This window comes from Bombyx mandarina, chromosome 15 (genome assembly GCF_030267445.1).
Source record: "Bombyx mandarina strain Sakado chromosome 15, ASM3026744v2".
Classification (NCBI taxonomy): domain Eukaryota; kingdom Metazoa; phylum Arthropoda; class Insecta; order Lepidoptera; family Bombycidae; genus Bombyx; species Bombyx mandarina.
This window is the reverse complement of record NC_143221.1, coordinates 12,435,676-12,458,526: the sequence shown is the minus strand read 5'-3', so window position 1 is coordinate 12,458,526 and position 22,851 is coordinate 12,435,676. Positions and strand designations below refer to the sequence as shown.

At 36.6% G+C, this 22,851-nt stretch overlaps 1 protein-coding gene across 4 annotated transcripts in view; it reads left to right on the top strand.

Annotated features, from left to right (window-relative positions):
- Positions 1 to 591: 591 nt before the first annotated feature.
- The window catches only part of LOC114250337 (serine/threonine-protein phosphatase 2A regulatory subunit B'' subunit delta), a 154,412-nt gene continuing 132,152 nt past the window's right edge, over positions 592 to 22,851 (top strand). Inside the window, exon 1 of one of the 4 annotated variants that reach the window (XM_028184168.2) lies at positions 592 to 1,818. In XM_028184168.2, the coding sequence (XP_028039969.1) occupies positions 952 to 1,818 (867 nt within the window). In that variant the 5' untranslated portion in view covers positions 592 to 951. The remainder of the gene's footprint in view (positions 1,819 to 22,851) is intronic. The other 3 variants (XM_028184167.2, XM_028184165.2, XM_028184166.2) reach the window with 3 other exon arrangements.

The following is a 22,851-nucleotide window of genomic DNA, read 5'->3' as shown; positions in this document are numbered from 1 at the left end:
CAAACTGGTAGTTGTTATTTAATCATATTGTTATGGTAAAGGGTAATTATGTAGTGTTAGCCTTGGCTAGAAGCTAAACAATTAATTGAATTACGCTGAGTACATGTAAATTATAATTGGTTTGTTTTATTAATGTTGCAACATTCAATGCTCTTTTGAAAATATATTAAATATTGGATAATTAATTTCTTGAAAATTGTTTTTTATTTAAAACGAACGAACATTTCTAACTTTATGGTTTCGCTGCCACAATCTACGTTTTTGTTGAACATTTACTCTGTGACAGTATTGTCTGTCCTTGTCACCGGCTTGCAATCCACCGTCCAGTATGCATTCGGCCTAGCCCGTGCCGATCCCAAAACAAAAAATAGTAGGTAGGTACAATTTGTAAATTTTTGCTAAATTAAAAAAAACACGATTTCAGTTCTTATTAATGAATGACCCTGAACACAAAATACCGCGACAGCTAGAAGTTACCTGGATATTGTATGAACTTTATTCTCTACGAATAGAAATGGTCTGAAATAGTTGAGTTTCTTGAAATGTAACATTGAATTAATTATTGTCGTTGATAGAGATAGTATGTTGTATGTAGTAGTATGTCGGAGCCGGGAGGGGGAACGCGGGTAGCGCCGGCAGTGAGTTCTCTCGCGGCGCGCCGCAGTCCGCGCGAGGAGCCTCCGTGTGTTGTACTCCCTCACCGTCGCGTCCTTAACCACGTTCCTCACCATTGTTTATTGTCCCACGCGTGCTCTCAGTAAAGCCTCTACAGCTGTTCCGTCGCAACCCATCACTGGGCTTGAATGTAAATGTGTGTTTTAAAATAAAAATAATATGTTTTGAGCGTTGTTTTGTGAGTGCTGTGAGTTTAAATGGAGGGCCCGACCGGTCCCTGAAGTCGGGAGTGCAGTGCGCGCGCCTTCGCTGAGTCTGTCTGAGTTTAGCTCGGCCATGGCGGCGACGGCTCGTCGCGAGATAGACACCGGCGAGGAGGATATCGCGGCCATAGCCAGGCAGATATCCGACCATGCCGAGGCTATCTATCAGACGTGGAAAGCACGCGGCTTGGCGCCTTCTGAGATCCTCTCTTGCAGACCTACATCCGGCATCAAGCTGACCGACAACCTACGGACCAAACCCAAACCAGAACCTAAGCCAGACCTGAAGCAAAGACCAGAACTCAGACGGGATCATCGCCCGGATCCTACTCGTGAGAGGGCGAGGAGGGAACTGAGACAAGAGCAAAGATCCGAACCTGATGGCGAAATTATGGATATCACTTTGCCTCCAGATTTAGTGCCTGAACGCAATGGAACAGGAACGACTTTAGTTGGAGGTAGGCGCGCTGATGCCGCTGCCATGAGATTAGAAGTAGCGCGCGAGGAGGAAAGATTGTTGAGAGCTCTTCGTACAGGGGGAGTTGTTGCAGAACGTCCCGCAGAGAGACCAGACGTGGTTCCGCCGGTCTCTCTCGTTGATTACGCAAAGAGCCGCTATCAGGATAAACTGGAAACCGGTGCGAGGAAGCCGGCTGCAGGGGCTGGAGGAGAGAGACGTGCCTCGCTTGGTTCTCACGTGACCGAAGCTCGATCCAAGTTCGAAGCTCGCGCTCGCAGGGCCTCCAGCGCCGGCGCCGGTGAGCCGGTCTCCGCTGCGGGTACGACGCCCGTGCGACCGTTCCTCACGAGAGGATCTGTCGCTGAACGCGTGCTCATGTTCGAGAAATGCCCCAGCGAGGCTACTCTAGAGCTCGCCAAGAGGAAATCTCCAGCAGCAACGACATGGCGGGGACCGCACGATGTCATCAATAGAGCACAGGTACGTTTGTGAGATAGCTTGCTGGAGAATAAACATTTATGTGTACACATGGAAATACTTGTACTAACCGTGGGTTCGCAGTTCAAATACAATGTAAAATAAATAATTGTATTCGCCATTCGATAGGTCGCTTGTGCCCGCGTCACAGAAGACGCACACAAAGACGAGTGTTTGAGTCGAGCCGCGCCGCGGAGCTGTAAATTTATAGTAGACTTGTATATTTTAGACGCCTGAAATATTTTGTGATTCAATAATACGGTGACATCAGCCACGGTTTTTTCACGGAAACCTCTTGTAATGAATTGAGTTAATTGTAAAATTGTTTCTCCGGTCTTCACATAATTGAAAATTTAAGTTCTTTAAAGACGTTTAAAAACGAAAAATTTTGATTGAAAACTAGGATTTGTGACCTTGTAGTTCAAACTTCGTAAAAAGACTAGACCACAAATCGATCCTGGAGCAGATACCAATTGTTTTCATTAATTAAACACATTTATTTTTGTTTGGCTCGAACGATGACGGATCAACATTGTGTTCGATACAGTTGATTAAGTCTCATTGCAAACCGAAAAATGTTTAAATTTGCATAATGCTAAAAGAGTTCGTTGTCGGCACGTGAGATAGGCAAAATCATTTTGTCTATTTCATTGTGACATGGTCTTTGGGAAGTTTTAACAACACGCTGTGTTTGTTCAATGAATGTATTGATTGAATACGGGGCGGAATGCTGATATAAATCAAGAGATATAACAAACTTAGGTCCGTTGAACCAACACGCTGTAACCTGTCGTTGCGTTCAATCATTCAGGACGCATTGCACCACTTCACAGTATATTGTACAATGTATTATAGAGTATACATAGAATTTTTGTCATACTGCCAATCTGAACATTCGAGTACCTATTGCATCGCTATAAGCACGTTTTAAACCTATTGTCTTGGGTTTTTGCTAGTCATCTATATATTAATGCGTGAAATAAAAACTTTGTACCCCTTTTTACGAAAATTGCGCGGACGGAGAACAATGAAATTTCCCACACTTATAGAAAATATAGAGATCAATTTATAAAAACACTACACATACAATCATTTATTTGACACACACACGCATGCATACTATTTGTTAATTGTCAATTTTTTTTCTTATTTAATTGCAGTCTGTCAGTTATAGGCTGTGGTCAAATTGAGAATAGATTAAATATCGTTTTGTCTTTGTTTAATATTTGTCTATAGTTTAGTGGCGAAATCTGTGATTAAAGACGTATAATAATAGTCTTTGACAATAGAATCATAATAGTTAACAAAGTTATGATTTCAACTAGTTATAGTCGAATTTCGACTACCGGGGACCACTAGTATGAGATAGAAAGCTAAGCCTCAGTTGTAGACAGCGACGTGACTCTTGTCCTATGAGCTGTCCACTCTTTTGCTTTTGAAGGCAGCGAATTGACTGTGCTTTGCTAACTAGCCTAACTTTGCTAACGCCAATGAGCAATGGAATTCACTCACAAGTGAGCCGTACGCTGATTTAACTACATACAAAAGCAATAAATAAAGGCAATAGAATTACGTTTTTACTGGTGGTAGGACCTCTTGTCAGTCCGCACGGGTAGGTACCACCGCCCTGCCTATTTTTGCCGTGAAGCAGTAATGCGTTTCGGTTTGAAGGGTGGGGCAGCCGTTGTAACTATACTTCAGACCTTAGAACTTATATCTCAAGGTGGGTGGCGCATTTTTTTTTTTAATTTTTTTATTGCTTAGATGGATGGACGAGGTCACAGCCCACCTGGTGTTAAGTGGTTACTGGAGCCCATAGACATCTACAACGTAAATGCGCCACCCACCTTGAGATATAAGTTCTAAGGTCTCAGTATAGTTACAACGGCTACCCCACCCTTCGAACCGAAAGGCTAAATTACTGCTTCACGGCGGCAATAGGCGGGGTGGTGGTACCTACCTGTGCGGACTCCCAAGAGGTCCTACCACCAGTATTTTGTAGATTTCTATGGACTCCAGTAACCACTTAACACCGGGTGGGCTGTGAGCTCGTCCACCCATCTAAGCTATAAAAAAAATAAAAATACGCATTTCGTTTAAAATTGGAATACGTTCAACTAATATAATTTCACATTAAATTTTAAGTTAGTCTTCTGTAACTTTCCGCTGGATTCTATAATGTGACAATTAGTTTTAATTTTTTTTTCGTAAAATCTATTCGTGTGAATACGCCCACTGTGTTATCTCTGAAAGACCAGTCTCGATTTCAATGTTCATTATCCTTTTTGTTTTAAAAAACAAAGAAGCGATCTGTTTCGTTAGGAAAACAATAATTTACAATGAATATTCAATTCACGGGCCTTGAATAAAACAAACATTACATCAATGAAAATCTCAGAAAGTTAAAATGACTTCACCAATTGCGGTTTATTAAAACATTTTGTAATTCATTTTATAACGTTTTTTATAATCTTTGAATTGGGGTCAGCTACCATTTGCGGTTGTCTTGTTTTCGGACTTCGAAAATAAATGTTTAATTACAGCTAAATTCATTGCTAATGATATGACGTAAGGGTGTGTGTGTGTGTGTGTGTGTTCTACGCAATTAAATAATTAATAATGTAAGATCACCTTTATTCATTCTTCGCTATGAATATGCAAACGTAACGTGATTGTATTCAAAGGAATTTGTTAATTTCATTGCAATTAATAATGATCCCGACGTTAAACGCTAGTTATTTTGAGGTTACTTTTCCCCGAGTAGTCGATAAAATTTAACCTACACAATTTTCGAACGTCTTAGGGGCGAAACATATTATTATTATGAAAGCAATACGATCCTTATGAAATACCTCACTGGACTCGATCGTTATTTGAATCGCACTTAAACTTTGACCTTGAAATTTGTGACCTCGTATTTAAAAAACTAAGATTTCGTTAACGCTTCATGGCGACGCGACGGGCTGCACGAAATTTCACGTTTTTCTGTTACTGTTATGTCGCGCGCGCGTAGAATCACAAACAGTTTAAAGCAGGATACGAATACTAGGTATTTGTGTCACGCAGCTTAGTGCAGTATGGACGTATAAACATTTCGGCCTCGATCTCTCTACAATCGGGCTCGGGATGTATTGGGATCATTGCTATTTTTACGAACAAATTACCTACCGAACGAACATAGTTATTTGGACACGCGTTCGCTTAAGACATGTGTTCGAATCGTACAGAGATTGTTCACCTCGTGAGACGTATCTACTACGGGCTAAGAAAAAAAAAAATCGTTCCAAATTTAAAACTGGATGGAACGACGGGAATGACTTGGCTGACGCCCAGCGGCGCCCGATTAGAGCCGACCGACATCCGACTGCATCCGAGTGACGCCGAGGAAAATAAGTTGATATAATCTATATATCTATATATATAAAAATGAATTGCTGTTCGTTAGTCTCGCTAAAACTCGAGAATGGCTGGACCGATTTGACTAATTTTGGTCTTGAATTATTTGTGAAGTCCAGATAAGGTTTAAAAGGTGAGAAAACATAAAAAAGCTCGGAATTGTATAAAAACAAACAATTTTGTTTTTCCTTTGATGTGTCCCCTTGATGTGTCTTTTATTTATCGATTGGGGCACTACGAAGTCTGCCGGGTCAGCTAGTCATATATATTAAATTCTCGTGTCACAATGTTAGTTACCATACACCTCTGAAACGGTTCGACCGATTTTTATGAAATTTTATATGCATGTTCAGTAGGTCTGAGAATCGGCTACTATCTATTTTTCATACCCCTAAGTGATAAGGGTTATCCACCTCTAACATTATTGTTTTATTTTTGGACAGTTTTTTTTTGTTATAATTCATGGTGGTGTGCTTTATAGTGGTTGAATGAGGTTTTGTTATTTTTATTTTCCCTCGTCGTTCACAGCGCTACATGCCTCTTTCACTCATTTACACACTTACAATAAGTTTTTTTTTCTACACTAGAAACTCCCTAGAAATCTTATTTAAGGCAAAACAACGTTTGCCGGGTCAGCTAGTAATATTTAAACGATCGACGCATTCAAAGCGTTGACTAGGCAAACGATTCGTTCGTTCGGACTCTTTAGAAACTAGCAACACCGCAATTTATAATTCGAAGGAAGCCAACGTTAAATTGAACGGAAGTGATTGTAAGAATTTATTCTCGACCGACCGACTGTAATGGCGTGCGAGAAATCACACGAGAAGTCATCGTACGTAATTGGAACGTGGTGGACGGTCGTGATGCAATCGTATCGTAAGACCCAAATATGTAGTTATGGTTCCATTATCACGCACATGCTAAGAACGATATGTTTTATAATAGCGTTATCGATTCTGACGGCTTTCGCTGATCAAATCGAGGAGCGAAAGACTATTCGGGTTAAGCGTCATTTCGCTTAATACGCGACATTTGTCTTTGTAGTTAAAAGTCCGTTTTATTAGATACTAGCGACCCGCCCTCGCTTCGCTTCGGAAACATTAAAACACACATGAAACAAAAAAAATAAAAAAAAAAAAAAAAAAAACGCAATACTGAATTACGCAAAAACACACAAGACTACACTTTTTTGGGTAATTTAAGACGTTACATTACACGCGATTAGAGTAAATTAAATGAAGCCAGTGGATCCGTAATGAATACAATGAATACATTACCGCGTTCTTCTCATTTCTCAACAAATTTTGTCTAATACTTCCGGCGAGGAGGCCTCTGAATAATCACCAGGAGGACCACTCTTGGCAGAGATCGTCGTCACATAAATCAGGGAGTGTGATTTTTTTACCCCACTACTGCGGAAGTATGGTAATAATTTACGAATGCACCTATATCTAATTAATAAAAACACTTGAATGCTAGTACTTATTGTAGGAAGGTGCAAACAAAAAAAAGTTTAATTTAGAAGTCACCATCGGGTACACTTACAACTAACTACATTTTATGTTTAAACTATATTAGAAATATATTATAACTAGCGACCCGCCCTCGCTTCGCTTCGGAAACATCAAAACACACATGAAACCAAAAAAAAAAAATAAAAAAAAAAAAAAAAAAGTAGCCTATGTTCATCAGGGACAATGTCGGCTTCTAATGGAAAAATAATTTTTCAAATCGGTCCAGTAGTTTCGGAGCCTATTCGAAACAAACAAACAAACAAATCTTTCCTCTTTATAATATTAGTATAGATATAGACTAGCGACCCGCCCTCGCTTAGCTTCGGAAACTGTAATTTATTATTGATTTCTCCACTATTTAATGGATGTTATTATACATATAAACCTTCCTCTTCAATCACTCGTATCTATAAAAAAAACCGCATCAAAATCCGTTGCGTAGTTTTAAAGATTTAAGCATACATAGGGACAGACAGATATAGGGACAGAGAAAGCGACTTTGTTTTATACTATGTAGTGATTAGTATCAATAATTCGATGTTTTTAATTGAACTTCAATTAAGTTTACTCCATTCAAATAGCTGAAGAAGTTTTTTGTTATAATATTTTTTCCAAATTTGAAACTTTAAATGGCTCTCCTATAAAATTGCAAAAACTCTTGAAATCCGTGCAAATGACACCAGTGACGTGTGCGAGAGAGGAAAATTTCGACCGGAATAATTGGTCTACTTAAATTTTCAATACAAGATCAAGATATTTTCAAAGTATGTTGATATATTCACATAAAAAAACTGTCGCGTTGTACCTACAGACACTTGAAAAGGAACGATCTTCTAAAAGTCAATATGTCATTTCCTCATTCTAGACGACTGCGTGGGAGTCGACGAGTCGAATGGTCTTTGAATTACGTTCCTTACAACGATAGAACTACTTTTCTAAAGAATTGAATCACCATTTTCGATTCGATATTGTACGTGGCAATAGTTTATTAGGAGTTAGACCAAGGATTCGATTTGAAGTTAATAAGGTAGGTCTCAGCGCGGTTCACAGAAAATGAAATTAGATTTCGAATATGTAATGATTTTGTCGAAAAGTTTTATGATAGTTAAGAACGGGAGAAAGTCATTTCGGGCATTCGACTATACGATAAAGCGAGATAAGAATCATGCCGTAATAAAAATGATTACGTAATTTTATGTACGCGCTGGAAATGTTTTTGTTTGTACCGCAACGCTTTATCTCAACTATCGTATTTAAATATTTTTTTACTATTATATCGACGCTTGAAAGGCAAACGTTACTAAGCGACAATAACTGCATTGTACATAAATGATAGGCAATAACCATATTCGATGCGCAAAAATATATATTTCTAGGTCTATTAAAATCATTTCAATCCTACAGCTAGATTCGTTAAAATATAATTTTTTTCAGGTATTTCAACTTTAAATTAGTCTACTGTAAAGTTCACGCATTGTCGCTTAGTTATGTTTGCCTTTCAAGTGTCGATATATATTTTGTAACCAGCGATAGCGTGCTTACTAAGCTCGTCTTTGAGACGCACGACTTCCGGCAGTAGATTCATTCGCGAAGCAGCTGCTTTTGAGTTATTAGGACTCTTTTGGAGGCTCTTGGGTAACTGTTAGCAAATTCCAACCCTCCTGGCTGAGCCCTTGCTCGCCCACCTGCGCTGGTGAAGCTAGAAAGGCCTCCGGGCAACTAGTAATCTTTCAATTATAAAAAAAAGCACCCCAGATTTGTTTAATATCATATTATTATGGACATACCCATATTGAAATTAGCAGTTAGTTTATATCAAGGACAACAAGCTGCTTAATCTAATGCTAGCTAGCACGAAATTAAAAATATTAAGAGAATGTCGTAGTAATGTTACTTTTATTGCGCGTTAAGTGGTCAGTAGATCTAATAACGCGAATGTCACCATTCATCTTAATATTTAAGTCGTCGTGACCAAGATGAGAAGACACCCAGTGTATTTTATCTGCCGGCAGCATCGAGGGCCTATTCAGGCTTCACCTTGACTGGTTTTACCTAACGAAATACGTACTTAACACGTGTTTGCGAACGCGTAGTCCACGATGAGGGAATAATAAAATCATGTAATAAGAATCAATTATTTACCACCGATAGGTACCAAAATGCTGTCTGCCACGAAGCTATCACGCGTTCCAGTTTGAACAGCCGTTAAAACAATACGAGTGATACTTCAGACTCACGTCTCAAGGTGGGTGTCGGCGTTAGCACTGTTATGTCTTTTGGAGTCTGGTAAACACTCTACCTTGAGCCGGAAGCTCGAACATGCATCTATAATAAAAAAAATATAAGAATTATGTGTCACAGTTTCATCCCAATAAGGAATAATAGATAGAAGCAGCAATAGAGGAAGTTAAGTTGATAAATGGTAATCCATATCTAAATAATATAGGGTGACTTAATGACAGCGTCCGCTTGGCGAAGGTTTGGTATATATGGAGACGTATTGTTATAAAAAATAATAATAATAAAAAGCGAATAATAATAACAAATTGAGTAACAAACAAGTACTACGTTGTTTTAAGCTTTCTCTATTATATATAATTATAAATTCATTATTATTATTTAACGAGGTTTAATCACGCTTTTTACTTTTACTCGACATGAAAACTCATGACTTATGAAAATCTTGGTGAGAACCCGTAAAATAACAGCGCTTAAAATATATCTATACTAATATTATAAAGAGGAAAGATTTGTTTGTTTGTTTGTTTCGAATAGGCTCCGAAACTACTGGACCGATTTGAAAAATTATTTTTCCATTAGAAGCCGACATTGTCCCTGATGAACATAGGCTACTTTTTTTAATTTTTTTTTATTTTTATTTTTTGGTTTCATGTGTGTTTTGATGTTTCCGAAGCGAAGCGAGGGCGGGTCGCTAGTTATAATATATTTCTAATATAGTTTAAACATAAAATGTAGTTAGTTGTAAGTGTACCCGATGGTGACTTCTAAATTAAACTTTTTTTTGTTTGCACCTTCCTACAATAAGTACTAGCATTCAAGTGTTTTTATTAATTAGATATAGGTGCATTCGTAAATTATTACCATACTTCCGCAGTAGTGGGGTAAAAAAAATCACACTCCCTGATTTATGTGACGACGATCTCTGCCAAGAGTGGTCCTCCTGGTGATTATTCAGAGGCCTCCTCGCCGGAAGTATTAGACAAAATTTGTTGAGAAATGAGAAGAACGCGGTAATGTATTCATTGTATTCATTACGGATCCACTGGCTTCATTTAATTTACTCTAATCGCGTGTAATGTAACGTCTTAAATTACCCAAAAAAGTGTAGTCTTGTGTGTTTTTGCGTAATTCAGTATTGCGTGTGTATGCTAATTAGGTTTCGAGAATTGTTAACGTTGGTTAAGCACACAATGTTTTTTACAATTCAACTATTGAAAATAATTGAAACAGTATTCAATTGTTTTATTCCCGATCAACTTGATCTAGTTGGTCATTGTAGCCAGTATCTGGTATAGGGCCCGTATTGTTATTGAAAATTTCGAAGCTTTCCGTTGGTAAATTATTTGGATTATTATCTGGATGTGTATATAATTCGTCTATAAGTTTCTAAACGATTAATTCCAAAATGATGAAATTACAAATTTTCGAACAGGTACTTTTTTTTAAGGGATTTTATGACCTGGTAACTAAGACCCTTAGGTCATGTCCTATTTTAGTGTATACTCTTATTTTTATGAAAAATGATAATATGCAGTGAAATGACATGAAATGAAATGAAGATGACCAATTTGAGACATTAATCAACTGTTATGAAATTAAATGAAATGAGATGGGTTGAAATATAATCTAAATAAAATGGTGGTCATTTACTGAGATTTTTTCAGTGGACTTTTCGATTAAACTTAATTAAAGTTCAATTAAAGACGTCGAATTTGTTGACGCTGATACTAAGTAAAACGGACTTTTAATTACAAAGATGAATGTCGCTTAAACCAAATAGCCTTTCACATCTTGATATGTATTTAAAGGTAATTTTAAATTTTAGGGTTTCATCTCGCGTTTTTTATTGTCCTTATATTATTTCAGAAGCTTCGGATGCTTTAAAGTTTTCGTGCTTACAGACGACTCAAGTGACTGAAACAATGATAACTTGAAGAAAGTACCTATTATATTTCCAAGCACGACTTGGAACTGGCAAACAACATCAGGCAGTTAGAAGGCTCAAAAATAATTTTGTATTTCTATTAATTTAAAGTTTTCCTATCCTTTTCAATTCTTATCATAATAATATCAAAGGCACTATGTTATAGATATTGTTTAATATCAGTTAAATACTTATCGGTTACTTAAATATATGTTACGAGATAACCTATCAAAATTTACGTTTTTTTTATTATTACAATCAATGTAGGTCTGTAGGTCTTTGGTGGGGCGTTGACCTTTTGGCGTTAACAAAACAATGACTTAATCTTTTTTTATTTTATTATTTTAACAAATGAAGAACGTCGCTATAATTTCCCTGTTGCGAGCCGTAGAGTTCAATACATCTGTATTTTTAATATGAAAAGAAAAAATCGATATAGTAAATTTCCATCGTACTGTCTAATACATTATTACTAGCGACAATGGCATAATGTTGATGAGATATTACACAATAATTATTGATTATTAATCGTTTTGTCAATACAAATTAAGCGTTGAACGAGTGGAGCTTGTCGAGCTTTCACTTTCACGCGTTCGTGAGCTCAATAAGCTTGCATAAGTTATTGGCCCCGTCACGCTCGTTCTTCGAGCTTTGAGTACACAGGTATACAGTACTTGAAAAAAAAAAATATATTTGAATATATACTTTTTTTATTATGTAGTTGGCTGGTTATTAGTGAGGCCGATCGACATTTAAAACTGAATGTTACGATGTAACTACATATCATTGTTAAAATTCGAATATAAAGATCGGACCGCCCCAAGTAGAGTCAGTACATTAGATTTTCTTATTATTGTCCTGCTCACGCGAAGCATAAAATAAAGTGGGACAAGTGAGATAGAAGTGAATTCCAAATGTTTGGATACGAGTGAATTCCAAATGTTTGCACAACTGATTTTATGTCATTAGTAGTGTTATATTAATGTTGTTCTAAAATTGTGTTTCTACGTCATTCGCGAGTGAGAATTAGTACATTCTGTTATACCCATAGACGTAATATTAAAGATGGGACCAACTAAATGGAGGCCATTATTACTGACAGCTTTTAGTTGACGATTAGATTATGTTTTTCGATTTTTGACTTAGTATCCATTTATTAAGAAAAATACTAACTTATAGTACCGACGTCTGTACAATAGGAATTCAATTCATTTTGGGACACACTATTGGTACGCCCCGAAAACTTATAGATATTTTGGAGACTGAAAGCAGGCTTGAACGATTGCTTTTTTATGAATGAAGGATTACTAGTAGACCGGAGGTCTTTCCAGTTTTACCAGGACAGGTGAGCGAGCATGGGCTCAGCCAGGAGGGGTGGGATTTACTAACAGCTATCCGAACGCCTTCAAAGGAGACCTAACAACTAAAGAGCAGCTGCTACGCGAATGAATATATTACCGCATCGGAATCGCGACCCGCTGAGAAGATCCGGTAAGAAACTCAGCGGGCTGATGTTTATGTTAGGCTGCACGTCGAACTCTTTGCCGAGTTCGACGACGTTTATCGGTGTGAAAGATTGCTTCACTGCATTCAAACATCAGATCATTGTAACCATTCCAAGCTACTCAGAACTTGTCCTAGTAAAAGTACTTTGTAAAAATTGAAATCATGTGGAAAGTGGCTTGAGAGGGAAGTTGATATACTGAAATCAGTGCTAGTCTTATTAGTGTGGATTTGGAATATCACAACCTATGGGCGTTGAAAGAGGGATTTGGAATATAAGCAGGTCGTTATCGGAATACTATAGAAGAATACCATGATCGCTAACAGACATTAATTGATTACACTGTATTGTGAACCCACACAAGTGTGCAAGCATTATGTTTATGTCTGTCGCGAAGCAACCAGCATTCTGCTTTGAAGGGTCGGACAATGTTATGCAATACAATTGAGGCTTCAGCCACATGTTTGACTGAGTATGACAACGTATGTAGCGATATTCATGATTTGATTTCAATGGGATTTGGTAACAAGCCACGAGCTTATATGAATAATTACATCAATAAAAAAAACGATGAACTAGAATAGTTGTTGCTCAAAGAAGCCGAGGTCACATGCCAGTGTTTCTTCTGAGTAATAGCTATCTTATGAGATGCTCTGCCAATACTTCTTTTAGACTCTTTCTTTCATCTATATAACGTCTATCAAAAGTTGCGATCACTGCGAAGGCCTTTTAATAAACAATTCGAAACAGTAATATTCGATATATATTTGACAGTTTAAAATGTCATAATACTATTATTTAATGAGGAACTATCGTAAATCTAGGAAGTAACCTTGAGTTTAATAAAACCAGTTCTATTTGTTGTTTTAACTCTTGCTACATATTGTTACATAAAACAAATGTAGTATAAACAACTGTTTTGTAAAATAACAAAGATATTTTTTTCATTTCTCCATTAATTTGCCCACCGAACGAATTAAAGCATAGGGAATAACAAAATCTAAATAAATAGGTAAGTAATATATTACTGGGTAAATAGTTGAATTATACTCAATTTCCGGTCACTGTCTTCGTCGAACCCGTCGCTTGCGACGAAGGGCTCGACGAGTGACTTAACCCGTGGACACAATCCACTGAGTTTCTCGCCGGATCTTCTCAGTGGATCGCGTTTCCGATGCGGTGGTAGATTCTGCGAAACACTGCTCTTGCTAGGGCCAGTGCTAGCAACACTCCCGGCTTGAGCCCCGTGAGCTCACCTACACGTCAAGGAGAAGCTGAAATAGCCTCTCAAGACTCAGCATAGGTAGGAAAAAAAACTCAATGATTGCGAATTTACGAGTAAAACAAAATTAAACAGAAGCATTATTTGTCTGTAACATAATGAGTTTGGTGTACATCGTTCATATACATCATTTAGTGCTTTTCATACTCAGTATATGGAGCATGTGAAAGTGTGCTACATGTAAACAATGGGGCGGACACGGCCTAGCCATTATGTGTACCATTGTATCTCTCATATGTTTTTACTAGGGGACTATGAATTGTAGAGTAAACAAAACAGATATGTGCACACACTTACGAGTACGCAATGATTATATTTACTAAGGAAGCAATATTTAAAAGCTATCTCATAATTATGGGCATAATATCGATATGAATTTGCCGCCATTTTTGCAGTAAGTTGTTGGCACCTCTTAAAAAAAAAACAATTTGATAGTGGAGAGGTTAGGGGTTAGTAAAATACGATACGTGTTTTCATGATTGAACATTAATTAAAAAATAATCAAAATTCGAGCAAAATGCCCTTGATCGTTTTGATTTTTTAACAACAAGTGCACCCACAATTTGTCACTGTTGGGTTCATCGTCGTCGGACGTACTGTGGAAGTGTATCCCGGTCAGAAATGTATCGCGTTCCGACCTGGCAGGCTGGTTCTGACTCAGTGGGGTATCACCAGCGGTACCGCCGAGGCAACTTGACGGGCCGTCGTAACGCGGAGCTCGGCATGTCGGCATGATCGTCGGCGATCGCCTCGACGACTAGTCTTTCGGGAGTCCTTCGGGTGGCGCCGTAAGTCTAATCGTAGTGTTGACCACTGGAACCCTCTACTTTGTGCGGGTTCTGACATCTAAGAACATCCATGTGCCCCCGGTCCGCACCTAACACCTACGGACCGTCAAAACCTATATAGTCCGCGCGGTCGAAAAAAAAGGAAAACGTAATTGGTTGTCAATTTTTAATCAAATTCTACATAGTTTGAATTTCTTTAAACAATATATGTAGGTAATGTGTGAATCAGTCTGTGAAAGACTTCGAATCATTCGAAAATACCAAATTTCCTACCACAAGTTCCACTGTTTTTCCGCTTTACAAAACAAAATGCAAGATTTATTTACGATAGAAATCACACACAATGATGTCGAACCGTGCGTCCAGTAAAACTACAATTTCTATTTCGGTTCAAATAGACGCTAATAAAGGCAATATAATCCTGCCCAATTTTGACTCCTGTCATCACAATTTATATACGACAAACCTTAAGAAAATAACATTTCGGAACATTTTTGTTGTAGTAGAACGTGATTGTCGTGTTATCGCAAAACACGACGTAATATCAATACGTGTATGGTAACTAAATCAATAACGTATGTAGGTAGATGTAGACAACAGGTGTCGCTGAATTGTCACACATATTTGGAGACGAAGTTATATCGTTTCACGGATCTGTTGTCGCATACCGAACAATTATACAAGTCGTATATTGGTAAATCGTAATTGGTATGTTTATATGACCGTAGTTTGATTAAATATTTAATTAGAATTTCGTTGTCTTAGCCTAAACGATAAGACGCTTGGTGTAAGTAGTCACATCGAGCCGCGACTCTGTAGTTTATAAAAATCTGCTGGCAAGTAAGAATACTATTTTTTATAATGAATTCGTACTAAATTGTCGTACTTAATGACTTCTAAGACGCAGACAGACAGAACAGACTGGCTGTAAGCTTGTTCGTTTGTCTAAGCCAGTGGTCGGCAACCTTGTCAAACAAAAGAGCCAAATATAAATAACACATAATTGAAATTTATCCAAAGAGGCAATTATAATTTTGTAGACATATTGTTTTTATAAAAATGTTTACTTATCTCTTACAAGGTAAGATAACAAGTAATATTCCGTGCCTGACCTAAACATTTCGCGGACGAGCCGTAGCCGCTTGCGGCTCGCGAGTCGCGGGTTGTCGACCACTGGTCTAAGTAACAGAAAAAAAGGGTGCGTGTACTTATGTACGCGCGTAAGAAGTTATACTTTATTTTTATTAAATTTATTTCTTTTTTTTTATTTAAATTTTAATCAATTTGAAAAAAAAAACGATTAAACAACATCCTCAAACACGCATATTGGACATCCCTTTTCTTGACATCGTATAAATTCGGTAATTCTCGGCACGGTTCGGAAAGTTCACCTGCGGCTATATTCAGACTCGCCAAGTTACTTCGGTCGTATTGTAATGAGCGATTTAGTGGGCAACTTCATTCTGTTAATTTTGTGTCACGGTGCGCGCGCATCGTAAAATTTCACTCTCATCAATTTTTCATAACGCGCCTAAAGAAGTATAACTTCAAAAACATATTTTACGCACTCATCAGTTTAATTTATATTCTAACACTTACGCGGATTTGCTAGAAGAAAATTCTTAAAGAAATATGCAGTAATTTGAATTTTTTCATTTACTATCTAGCTGTATGCTTTTAAATAAGCACGAAAGTAAATAAATAAAACGATTCTGTTTTTAGCGCAGTGATTTTCAATTTTGAAATTTAAATTCTTATAATCTATCTATATATATATATATATAAATGAATTGCTGTTCGTTAGTCTCGCTAAAACTCGAGTACGGCTGGACCGATTTGGCTAATTTTGGTCTTGAATTATTCGTGGAAGTCCAGAGAAGGTTTAAAAGGTATAACAATTTTGTTTTCCCTTTGATGTGTCCCCCGTCGGACGGATTCCTTTTGTTTATTTTAAGTTTATTTTATACAAAAGCTTAGGTCTTTTATTTATCGATTGAGGAACTACGGAGTCTGCCGGGTCAGCCAGTATGTATTAAAAAGCAAGGTAGAGAGAGCATTACTAAGATTTGTTAAAGACTTAATATTTTATGATCTATTAAAAATTCAATAATAAATCTAAGCACTATGTAAACCTGTACTGAATAACTCGAGAGACAGTTATACGGTCCTCATTTTTCGTCATTATCACCTTGAGTGAGTTGGTGTCGTGCGTGGGTTCAAGAACGTACAATAAAATACACAATAACAGCTTTCATAATTACGCGAGTGTTGAATTTAAACGACTTTATTTGCACTTGTCCGATTTCGTAACTGTGGCACTTGATGTAGTCAAGTTCAGTACGTCATTGTCTACAGCCCACTGAGTTTCTCGCCGGATCTTCTCAGTGGGTCGCGTTTCCGATCCGGTGGTAGATTCTGCAAAGCACGGCTCTTGCTAGGGTTCGTGTTAGGAACGTCATCAGGTTTGAGCCCCGTGAGCTCACCTACTAGTTAGGGTTACGCTGGAATAGCCTCTCAAGGCTACCAGCTTAGGTAGGAAAAAAAAAAAACATCATTCTCCTGTCCTTCTCCCAGTCTGACAGACCTGGGGTCGGCGCAATATGTTTTTTTCTATCATACTAGTGGTCCCCCGGTAGAAGAAATTCGACTATAATTAATTGAAATTATAAGTTTGTATAAACACTGTTAAGATTGTATTGTCAAAAACTATTTTACTTCTTCACAAATTTCACTAAGACTACACTTTAGACAAATTTTAACAATTTTTTTTTATAATATAACTTATTATACCTGTCCGTTCTTAAAAAAAAAAAAATTTAACAAAAACAAACAATATTTAATCTATTCTCAATTAGACCACAGACCAAAAGCAATAAGAAACGTTTGACAATAAACACATAGTATGCATATTGCATGCGTGTGTGTGTCAAATACATTGTAGTGAGTGTAATGTTTTCTTTATTGTTTTAATGTATTTTTATGCATTATTTAAAAAAAAATAGCATTGTGCACTCCTTCTCTATATTCTCTATAAGTGTGAGAAATTTTATACTTCTCCGTCCGCGCGGTTTTCCTAAAAAGGGATACAAAGTTTATGCTTCACGTATTAATATATAGATACTATTTATTCGCTCACTCTCCTCATACACATATCGTCTTTCACGCAATCCATTAATTTTTTCTTAGGCCTACCTTTTCCTCAGTACGTCATTGTGTTGTCCTTAAATTAAGGCTTTTTTTATTGGACTACACGATTGAACTAGCTTACGTACCTATACTGTTACTGGCTTTTATAAGTCGATAAAACTCACAACGTGAATGCCCTTGCTCGCGTAGATTAGACTTCTAATCTGTCAGCTTGAGCCCGTGAGCTCACCCACCAGGCCGAGTTGGAATAGTCCCTTAGACTACCAACGATTAGGTAGGGAACGCAGGCAGGCACCAATTTTCGAAACCAACCTTTCAACCCAACATGCCGCTGTGGTTGACTCATAGAAAACGTCGCGTAATGTAATGCTTCTAGTTCTTAACCGTAAAAAAAATATGTGACTCTTATATTCATTTGCATAAAGACTACTTCAACGCACATATTTGCTTTAAACCCATGTTTATGAATTTCGATCTTCTAACAGTAGCGTTAAAGACGAAATTAAAAACTGCAGTGAAAACGTATAGCCAGCGTCAAAAAAAGTACCTATAGAAAGTAAATGATTTTTAGGTCTGATAGGTTCATCCGAAAACATTTTTTTTTTCTAAGGTAATAAATAGGTAATTGGGATATGTTCACGGATGCCTTCCGCGGTGAACATCCTAAAGGACTAAACTGCTGGCTCGATAAAATCGATAATCAAAATCAAAACCGTAAAAATGTAATTTTCATTGTTAATTTTAGTAAGTTTTCAGTTTTAAGCCCTTATGTGTTGGTAACATTATTTTGCCTATCTCTGCCGGCGAGCATAATGCGTTCTTTTGTGAGATGGGGATAGCCTTTATACAAAACAATTGAGACGTCGACCTCATCTCTCACGGGTCAATGAGTCCCAGAAACCGCAATGCATCGGCTATGACCTGCTTTGTAATCTACTTATTTATTTTGTCGCCAAAAAAATTATTGAAAGTATTTCATACGGTCATTGTGAAGTAATAAGTTGTTTATTGCCGATAAAATTAATGCCTCGTTACAATGCTATAATGATAAGAGGATAGTATTCGGTAATTTCGTTTTTATTATGCAATTTTAATGTGGTGTTTAGGATCTTGTTACTTAGTGACAACTCTAACATCGATACTTTGTTAATTTTAAGAAAGATACGTATACCAAATATTTATCTGCATGAATTTTTAAAGGCTCTTTCGAAAATCGAAAATGGACATCCCGAGCTTCATTATATATATATTGTAAAAAAAATTTGTTTTGTTTATACCATATAATTATTGAAATAAAAAAGTTGTGATTAGTTATTGAAATAAAAAATGTTTTTATAATTCAAGGGCTAGAAACACAAATTTAATAAATTTATTTAATTTAATTTTATAAAAACAAAATTGGCACAATGTGCAAATGTACTCGAAATTAATTATGAACTATATAAAAAATTACGAATTTCATAGTACAGAAATATAACGTGTGAAATCTCCGCGTTATACGGGGAAACAACCGTATTATACGAGGGACTGAAATCGCGTAATATGAAAATGTGTTATAAGAGTACCGTGTTATAAGGGAGATTACTGTATTCAAAAGTCGACGAACAATACTTGTCCGTCACCACGACAACTATAAAGTATACGAAACATCGGAAATTATATAATGACAATAATTAAAAACGCTAAATTAAGTACCTAACCCGTAAAAGTAGTTTTAATTGTGTCTCTACGACTCACGAAAACCAAAGAAAATGCTAAAATATATAAATATAGTATCGCGGCTTTATAATTGCGTTAGCTTTGGCAGACGAGCACTCAGTCTTATTCCAGAGACAGCTAGAATCTCATAATCTACTTAAAACATTAGATTGAGTGTCTTAACTATGGCTGCCTCCTCACCATTCAAACTAAAACGCAGTAGGAAAACATCTTTAGAAACCTTAAAATACGATCAGCACGAAACCTTTTTTTTTCTTTTACCCATGCTGATAGCCATGAGAGAGGCTATTTCAGCTTCGCCCTAACATGTAGGTGAGCTCACGGGGCTGAAACCGGAGTGTTGCTAACACTGGCCCTAGCAAGAGCAGTGCTTCGAAGAATCTACCACCGGATCGGAAACGCGACCCACTGAGAAGATCCGGCGAGAAACTCAGTGGGCTGTGTCTATAGGTTAATTAGCTCGTCGAGCCCTTCGTCGCAAGCGATGGGTTCGATGAGGACGGTGACCGGTGCTTGTGGTACCTAAAAGCACCGTTAATGGATCGGTCAGAAACCGTTAATTTAATTCGGAACAGTTAAAAAGTTCTTCAGTACAGCGCAGCTCCTTTGAAGCCCATAATGGATTACTAAATGGAATTGGTTCGACATGAAATATTGCTTCGGCCTACGTGAAACCGAAAATATTTCATGACACAAAATGACAAGTAATGGATATGACAATAATTGAAATATTGTCTTCTTTGTAACATAAATTTTAAATTAGGTGATAGAATCATTAATGAGTTTTGTGCTGCTAGTGTTTATTTATGGTATTATTTTACATAAATAAGTACTTATGGATAAAAAGTAAAACACGCACAAAAATAAATTGTAACTATGTTTGAACTAGGTTTTATCAAAATCTAAAAAGGCCGTTTTTTTTTATTCTCTGTCGCGTCTTTGTTTTTGATTCAGGCTAATTGCCAAAAACCACTGAACCCATTGTGACGCGACGATCATATTTTGCAGGATAGTAATTTATTCATACTAAAATAGTATATAGGTACTAGAACCTGGAAATGATTATTAAGATATAATTTGCACGCGATACGTGGGACCAATTATAATCGTTACAAAGAGAACTAAAAACATTCTTTTCTTGAGATCGGTAAGCAATAGTTTCGTGTATTTTCCAGTTCCTAAAAATCTATCTATCTATCGAGTTGTTCGAGATGATTGTTGTGAATAGTAAAAATAATATTTGTGACTTAAAAAAACCCAGGTTGCAGTTGACACTTTGTAGATATTACAAAAACAAAATAACTTAAAAGTCTTGACATTTATAACCTGTTTTCATTTAGGTAGTGTCTTCATATTATATTTACACCAATTTTATCATTTTAAAACAAGTATCCTGTGCTCTGAATGAGTTTATTTCTAACACGTAAGAAGATTGCCTTTTACTAATCTGCATATAGTTACTAATCCGTTAAAAAATGTGGAAAATTTATATAACATTTATTGAAAGTGACAAAACTGGATGGTAGTTAAATTATTGCTTTTACCAATCCTATAGGTCTTATTTGTTCTTGACTTGGGAAGGGAAAATTTTTTACCTCTTTTTATTTTTGTCCTAAATGCGTTTATGTTATAGTCTGTGGTAGTATCAACTGACCTGTGTCTCATTGACAATGTATTAACTGAAAACTTTTGATTTGGTCTGAAAGGAGCGCTCATCTTATACATAAGTATTTACATTATTGTTTTTAATATTTAATATCTTCTAAAATTAACCTCGTCTTTTTTGAGATTTTCGGGAAATTCACCTTCAAGTTATATAGCGAAATTATTATACGGCTATGCGTGAATTACACTCCTAATCCGTAAATAGTGGTAAACTATACAAAATAACAACGAACAGTCGATAACCATAGTGAATGGTGAACGGTGAGAGCGAGCCACGGAGTTGACATGCAATATCTGATCCAGCGAAAGCCGCGTGGTACAACGATTCTTTTTTAAAAAAAAAACATTACTTGCCGCTTTCATTGTGTGTCTACAAATGTATGCAAATGTTAACGATTAGTGACGCAAGCGTGGTTAAAATGTTATTCTTTTAATGAAACTAGTGGTGTAAGAATCCAGGAAACTGCGAAATAAACAACTGATGAAATGCGATTATGTTATTACAGATTATTCATTAAAAGTGGTTGAAGCAAGCATGAAAATTAAATACTTGGTATGATATATTAGTGAAACTTCTCAATATAGAGTATCGCATTTTGTTGCTGAGTAGGTTTGTTCAATGTTATGTTTCATAATGGTCGTTAATTAAACCAAACTTTGGGTTTGTCTGTTATAACAAATACGATAGTTCTCCCTGATCCATGAATTTACGTACTTACTGACGGACTTAAAAATCTATGAATAATTATCCCGGATATGTGCAATTTAGTTTAATTTCCATACTAAACAAATTTATACTATTGTCATGAATGGTCTTCAGAGATTCTGGTGGTAAGGCACCTAGTGAATACTTAAGGGAAGACATCACCATCTTGCCTATTTTTGCCGCGAAGTATTTTGCGTTCTGGCTTAAAGGATGAGAGGCAGCGATTCTTCTATAGAACTCAGGATTCAAGGTGGGTTACGGTATTTATATTGTTGATGTCCATGGGCGAAGATAGCCATTTAAGATGGATAATGATTTCGTTCACCGCCTAAGCTATAAAAATAATTAATAAAATTTACAAAAAAAAAATTACACTTTTTTTTCAAATTCTAATCACGGATGATATTAATACAATTTTATTTAGTTCAATACAATTAGTATATGAGTTGAAGGATTGGTTGAGCTCGCTTGTTCAGCTTAGCGTGTCACAATTGACCGTGAAGCCCACGCTACGCGTCACTACTCATTCATGCATCCGATATAAGTTTCCTTCAACCATACCATGTGATTCTACGAATAGAGGCTACCGTATAGGGTGTTATTCTTTCCTGCTTACACTTTGTCATTTTGATAAAGTAGGAGTGAGACGGATAATGTGACATTTGAATCAGATTCTTTAAGCGACCGAACTAGAATATGCCCACATGATTATTATACTAAATACGGTATAGATAACGATTTAAACACAAATAATCGAAAATCTAACTGTTTCTCTAGACTCGACGTGTGGTCGCGTACGAATTACAGTATTAAATGTTATTAGTACATGTTATTTGCGTTTTGGATTCGTTTTTAATCATATAATTGTTTTTTTTTTTTTTTGTTCTTATCTGATCGTAGGTAGCAAGTTATTCCAACTACGCGCGGACGGGTAGGACTTGCTAACACTAGTTCTAGCAAGAACAGTGCTTCGCTGAAGCTATGCCAACTGATGATCATGAGACCCGGCGAGAAACTAAGTAAGTTGTGTCTATAGAGTTTTGTTTAGATGTACAATGTAATGATGGTTATTTATCGACGAAAAAACATAAGTAACTGATTAAATTACGTTAAAATTCAGTTCTCTATTTTGATCACTACACGAGAA